This window comes from Eumetopias jubatus, unplaced genomic scaffold (genome assembly GCF_037043125.1).
Source record: "Eumetopias jubatus isolate StellerSeaLion01/CBP00866 unplaced genomic scaffold, mEumJub1_p1.0 scaffold_7, whole genome shotgun sequence".
Classification (NCBI taxonomy): domain Eukaryota; kingdom Metazoa; phylum Chordata; class Mammalia; order Carnivora; family Otariidae; genus Eumetopias; species Eumetopias jubatus.
Window position 1 is genome coordinate 75230158 of NW_028274813.1, and position 7200 is coordinate 75237357.

General features: G+C 33.6%; 1 protein-coding gene across 1 annotated transcript; it reads right to left on the reverse strand.

Moving 5' to 3' along the window:
- Positions 1 to 953: 953 nt before the first annotated feature.
- On the reverse strand, positions 954 to 1892 carry LOC114221368 (olfactory receptor 4F6-like). Its single transcript, XM_028119489.2, has one exon. The coding sequence runs from the start codon at positions 1890 to 1892 to the stop codon at positions 954 to 956; it is 939 nt and encodes a 312-aa protein (XP_027975290.2).
- Between the last annotated feature and the right edge of the window lie 5308 nt (positions 1893 to 7200).

Below are 7200 nucleotides of genomic sequence, written 5' to 3' on the forward strand. Positions count from 1 at the left end.
AATCCCATTCTAGTTCTAGTCTCTTTAATGAATGTTGCTTCTTAATTCACGTCCTTCTATTGTCAGCACATATTTAAAGGAAATAGCTAAGGGCATCTGGGTGGCTCAGTCGGTTAAGTGCCTGCCTTCAGCTCATGTCATGATCCCAGGGTTCTGGGGTAGAGTCCCATGTCGGACTTCCTGCTCAGTAGGGAGCCTGCTTCTCTCTGCCTGCCACTCTCCCTGCTTGTGCTCTCTCTCTCAAATAAATAAAATCTCAAAAAAAAAATGAATAAAGGGAATAGTTAAAAGCAAAGTTGAGAGGAAGAAGATATAACTTTTTCCTCTTAGAAACCAGATCCTAATATAATCTCAAATACTAATAACTTCCACTATTTTTGTCCACTTTATTGTTTTCTGTATAGGTGAATATCAGATAATATTTAATCTATGACAAAAATTATATTCATGTAACAGAGTGTATCTGTTAACATAAGTAATAAAGAAAAGAAAAAAGAAACAGCACACCTGAATCAATTTAAAAACAAGCGTGCTTTGCCTGTCAAAAATAAGTTTTACGAACCAATCATTCTCTTTACATGAGAATATGTTCCAACTCAATAGCACAGAAAAATTTTTTACATCATTGCTCTGCAAATACAGCACAGTAACTTCAAATTCATAAAACTTTCCAAGATTCTATGGACTATTCAAAATGTAAGCCACACAAAATGTGTATTTTCAGTATTGTAAAATTTTAAAATATGCAAAATAGTCTTAGATATATAGAGAGAGACATATAGAGATATAGATATATAATCACACTATTGGTTATTAACATGGAATAAACTATCCAAGATTTTTGAACTGCTGAAATAAAGAAAATTAATTGTTTTAACATAGTGTATAGCCCTTTAAAATTTACACATATAGTATTACTTTCAGAAGGCACCACTTGTTTTCTCATGAGTTATTTAAGAGATCATCCTCAAACTCAGGAGTTGACTATACAGTCTCTTCATTGCCATCTTCATGTCCTTGTTCCTCAATGTGTAGATAATAGGATTCAGAATGGGTGTAATCATAAAGTCCAAAATGGCAAGAAATTTATCCACTGACACGGTGGGAAATGGCCACACATAAACAAAAATGCATGGACCAAAGAACAAAATCACCACAGTGATGTGAGCTGACAGAGTAGAAAACGCTTTAGACAAACCACCTGAGGAACGTTTCCGTACAGTGACCAGGATGAAGACATAGGAGATAAGCAATAAGAAGAAGGTGCCCATGGAAATGAACCCACTGATGACAATAACCACGAATTCCATTCTGTAGGTGTCTGTGCAGGCAAGTTTGATAAACCAAGGAAGGTCACAATAAAAACTATCTATTTCATTAGGACCACAAAAAGGCAAATGGACAACAAAAGCTAACTGGGCCACTGAATGAATGAAGCCAATAGCCCAAGCACCAGACAGAAGTAAATTGCACATCTGCGGACTCATGATAGTCAGATAGTGGAGGGGCTTACATATGGCTACATATCGGTCCAAGGCCATGGCGACGAGCAGCACCATCTCAGATCCACCCAGGACATGAAGGGCAAATATCTGGATGACACATCCTTGAAAGGATATGGTTTTGTGCCCTGAGTGCAGATCAGATATCATCTTGGGAACCGTTAAGGTAGAAAGACATAAATCAATAAATGAGAGATTGGCTAAAAGGAAGTACATGGTGGAATGTAAGTAAGGGTCAAAGGCCACTGTAAACACCACAAGGAGGTTTCCAAAAACAATTGTTACATAAAACACTGTAGAGAAAGCAAGGAGAAAATGCTGCACTGGTCTATAGGTAGAAAGTCCCAAGAATACAAATTGAGACACTTCAGAGTAATTTGCTTCATACATTGTCTTTGCCTGGTGAACCTAAAAGACCAAACCAAAACAATGAAGAAAGAATTTATCAAAAATTATTATTTAAAAAGACAGATATGAGCTTTCATTATGTCTTGTTTTAAGAAGAAATCTTCAGTAACAGTCATAAGGTGTTTTTTTTTAAACATCATTAAAAAAAACTTTTAAACATTAACATTTTTTAAATCATGTATTAATTTATCCATTCAGCTAATATACATAAAGAGGATAACATAATAATCCTATTGAGGATCTACCATATGCCTGGTACTATGTCAAGTTTTGAGGTAAAATACCGATCTTGACTTCAGGAGCTTTACAGGCTAATGGTGGAACAAGACTTTAATAGCTTTAAATACAGATAGAATTCTGATAATAAATTTAAAGGAAACGAACAGACTACCATAAGAACAATGTGACTCACCATTAAAATGGCGATTGTTCGGATTCTGTTTAACAAGGAGTTAATACTGAAAAGTGGAGTCCAGACTATGGAAACACCATTTGCAAAGATCATGAGATAGGAATGTTAGCAGGGCAAGAGAATGAACAATTGAAATCAGGCTGGAGCAATAGGCCAGACAGGATGGAAGCTTGTATCCATGAATTGAACTTTGCCTTATATCCTAAGAGCAATAGAAAATTATTGGGGATTTTAAGGAGTAGCTTGATATATTTCTGCTGTCAAACAGTAACCAAATCTTCAATGTAAAGAATTGAATGAAAAGCCTAAAGTAAACTTAGTGACCTCTCAGGAGATTAATGAAGAATAATATATCAGTATGGACAAGGTGAATTATTCAATCAACAGTGTTGATACAAGGAGATGAAACTTGGAAAAATGTAGGTTTTTGCCTTTCAACATGAACTCAAGGAAATTTTTAATGGATATTTAAATGTTAAGAAAAAAAACAAAAGAAATATATAAATACCTAGACATTAAGATGGAAAACTCTTTTTTTTTTTTTTTTTTTGGAGATGGAGGGAGGGAGGAGGGGCAGACAGAGAGGGAGGAAGAGCATCTTAAGCAGACTTTATGCCCAGTGTGGAGCCCAATGCAGAACTAGATCTCACAACCCTGAGACCATGACCTGAGCTGAAATCAAGAGTCGGACACTTAACCGATTGAGCCACCCAGGCACCCCTGGAAAACTCTTTCTTACCATCCTTCATTATCAAAACAAAGAGGAAATAGTTGACAGTAATCAAGACATTAAAATCAAAATCATATTATATGTAGCTATACATAGATATAGAAGGATAGTGTATACAGATATACACATTGATATTTTATATGAAGATAGAAGCACTATAAAAATAAAAGTAAAAACACTGTGGAAAATATCAGACAGATGATTAACATTTTTAATATGAAATTACTTTGGGGCGTCTGGGTGGCTCAGTCATTAAGCGTCTGCCTTCGGCTCAGGTCATGATCCCAGGTCCTGGGATCGAACCCAGCATTGGGCTCCCTGCTCCGCGGGAAGCCTGCTTCTCCCTCTCACACTCTCCCTGCTTGTGTTCCCTCTCTTGCTGTGTCTCTCTCTACCAAATAAATAAATAAAATCTTTAAAAAAATTAAAAAATATATGAAATTACTTCTTTCAAATACATTTCAAAAATGTAATATACCAATTTTAAAATGAATAAAACATGAAAACTATTAACAAAAACAAAATGCCTATTAGTCATAATCATATGAAAAGTAAAACACTCAGTAATCAGTTAAATGTAAATAAGATTACACCAGAGTACCATTTTGTTCTAACAAATTGTCTCAGTTTTTAAAATATTGATGATTTATCATGGATGATGCTGTGAGGAATCAGATACACTCATTAATAGTGCTATTATTTAGAATGTATTTTTTCCACATTTAACCATCTAGATTTAATATATCCACATTTCTCTTTATAAATTATAGATTTTGTATTATTTTTTAAACTTTCTCCAAATAATGATTAGCGACCAACTACAATTTTAAATGCATTTATTGCATTTGTGGTTACATAAATGCATATATTTGGCAAGTCATTGAATTGTATATTTAAAAATTAGTGAATTCTATTCTGTGTAAATTATACAGCAATAAATTGATTTTAAAATTAAAAAAAGATTAAAAATAGAAATACCATATGATCCAACAATTCCGGTACTGGGTATTTACCCATAGGAAACAAAAACATCTATTCAAAAAAGATATCTGCACTCCTATGTTTATTGCAGCATTATTTACAAGATATGGAAGCAACCTAGGTGTCCACTGATAAATGAATGGATACAGATGTATCCAATATATATATTAGATTGTATGGATTATATATATATGTATAATTAGAATATATGGAATATGGAATATTACTCAGCCATAATAAAGAATAAGATCTTGCCTTTTGTGACAACTTTGATGGACCTAGAGGATGTTGTGCTAAGTGAAATGAGTCAAGACAGAGAAAGCCAAATACCAGGTGATTTCATTTATATGTGAAATCCAAAAACCAAGATGAACAATTAAAAAAACAGAAACAGACTTATACAGAGAAGAAACTAATGGTTACCAGAGGAGAGGGGGTGGCAGGATGGGCAAAGTATGTGAAGGGGATTAAGAGGTCCAATCTTCCTGTTGTAAAATAAGTAAGTCATTAGAATGAAAATACAGCACAGGGAATATAGTCAATAATATTATAATGATGTTTGGTGACAGACGGTAACTACACTTATAATGGTGAGCACTGAGTAATGTATAGAATTGGCGAATCATTATACTATACACCTGAAACTAGTATAGTATTGTATATCAACTATCCTTCAATAGAACAAACTGCAGAATTCTTTGAAATAACAATAATACATACCAAAAACATTTAATTTTCCTTAATTTATGACCAAGAATCTCACTTCAAAAAAATTTGCTTAATGTTAGAATAAATGAATTAAAAAGCTATAGGGTTACCTATTAGCACCATATTTATTTTAAAAATATTAGAAATAACCTAAATGTTCACAATAGAGAGTTAAATTATTAATAGTAATTCCATCTGAGGAGGCATTCAACTTTGTACATTGAAATAAAAGTCTGTACCATGAAAAGATATGAATAATTTTCATTAAATAAAAAGAAATAATTATAAAATAAAGTGAATAGGAAACCCTAATCCCTAACCCTATTCCTTTGGAGAGGTCTCCGACCAGCAGGATACCAGGCACATACCCTAACCCTAACCCTAGATCTGAGAAAAAAAATGAATAGGAAACCCATTTTTAAAACTTACATATCTAGGAAAAAAATAGAAATATGCTTATCTTCAATGCTTATCAATAAATTGTTACTCTGGCCTTCTGTGCATTTATTAGTTTGAACCATATGGTACTGTTCTTTCTATAGTTCCAAAGATAAATTTTAATGTTACATATTTCAATCTAATATAGTAACTTATTTGTTTCTTACATAATTTTCTAAACTACCTTATCATTAAACAACCAAATCAAATTATGGATGCTTATTCCACACCTGAATTAAATAACATGAGTTCCTCCACTTGCACTGCCAACACCAAGCTTTTGTCCAGGCCCCACACTAATAACAACCATTCTTTCTTATATCATCATTCCTCCCTTTTCTACCCCACATCACACCCAGGGTCCTGCATGTCGCAAGTCTGCTCTTCCTCAGCAGGAAAGCAGCACAAGTAAGTGGAAGCATCCCGAACCCATAATAGCCAAGAATAGACTTGAGAGGTCAGGCCAGGCAGTAGTGGGAATCCTAAGCATTATGGACATGGACAAAGTATTGTAGCCAAAAGGAAACACTACAGGGGTGGTACTAGGAGCCACCACAGGAGCAATGAATGGATGGAGAATTTTATAGCCAACAACTAAGATAAAATACAGCAAAATTAAGTGAAGGATAATGGGATAATCACAGAGGTGAATAGCAGTGGACCTGACATCTCAAAGGACCTATAATCAACTCCATCTAAAGATTTTGAGCACACATTGTGTGGATATTTTAAAATGTGGATATTCTGGAATATAAAAAAACATACACCTTTAGTATGTTCCCAACTGTATAAAATACATAAAAATACTTTAACAACCAACAGAAAAGTCAGTAAAAAGAAAAAAAGATGAATTTTTTCTTAGTAGGAAAATTGGGTGTTTTACCCTGTTTTTCTCTTTTATTTTCCAAATGTCAAAAATTCCTTTATTAATACAAACTGCCTTAATTTGATGCATTTCAATAAGGAGGAAAAATATTGTCATCAATCAGAGTATTATATTTGATAGAAAAAAATCTATACTAGCTCCACAAGGAGGACGTCAAACTTTAAAAAATGGGAAGGCATGCATAGGTAACTAACACCAGGAACCACAACAACACATATGACTGGCCAATAAACACATTTATTGATGTTCAGTCTCATCATCATCAGTGATCATCATCAACCTTCATTGTTTTTTGTTTTACTGATCAACAAAGAAAGAGAAAGAATTCTCAGTATTATCAAGGTTTCAATATAAAAGTTACTCTTATACATTCATGAAGGGATTATAAATTGATAATATTTATTAGAATTTAAAATGTACAAATCTATTCCTAGTATGCAGCATATATGTTCATATAATATATATGTATTTACAAATAGATACAGACATGTATACATATAATAGAATGTTGACCCATGTCAATCAGTAGAGAAGGTATTAATCACATTTTAGTACATATACAATGGAATACTATGAAGCTCTTAAAATCAACTAAATGATTCTACACATACAGATCTTGGAAAGATTTAAATTTTAAGTGAAACACAAGAAAGTGCATAAAATTACTATGAAATTTTGTGTTTGAAAAAAAGTTCTCCAAAAATGAATACAAAATATTATAAATCATTAAGTCCTGAAAAGTAAGATAATATGTGGCTTTCACTTCCTGAAGTCTGTATTTCTGTACTGTTTAAATGGTCTAAAACAACTTATATTGCTTTTGACTTAAAAAGTATGATTTTTAAGAGGTGCCTGGGTGGCTCAGTCGGTGAAGCATCCGACTCTCAGTTTCAGCTCAGGTCATGATCTCAGGGTCCTGAGATCGAGCCCCAAGTGTTGAGTAGGGCTCCGCGCTCAGCAGAGAGTCTGCTTGAGAGAGTCTCTCTCCTTCTGCCCCTCCTCTGCCACACAAGCTGGTGCGCATGTGCTCTCTCTCAAATAAATAAATCTTTTTAAAAAAAAGTATGATTTTTAAATACAAAATAAGGGGTTCAAGATGTGCAGTCTTTCAAATTCAGATTGTAGTGATGTCAAT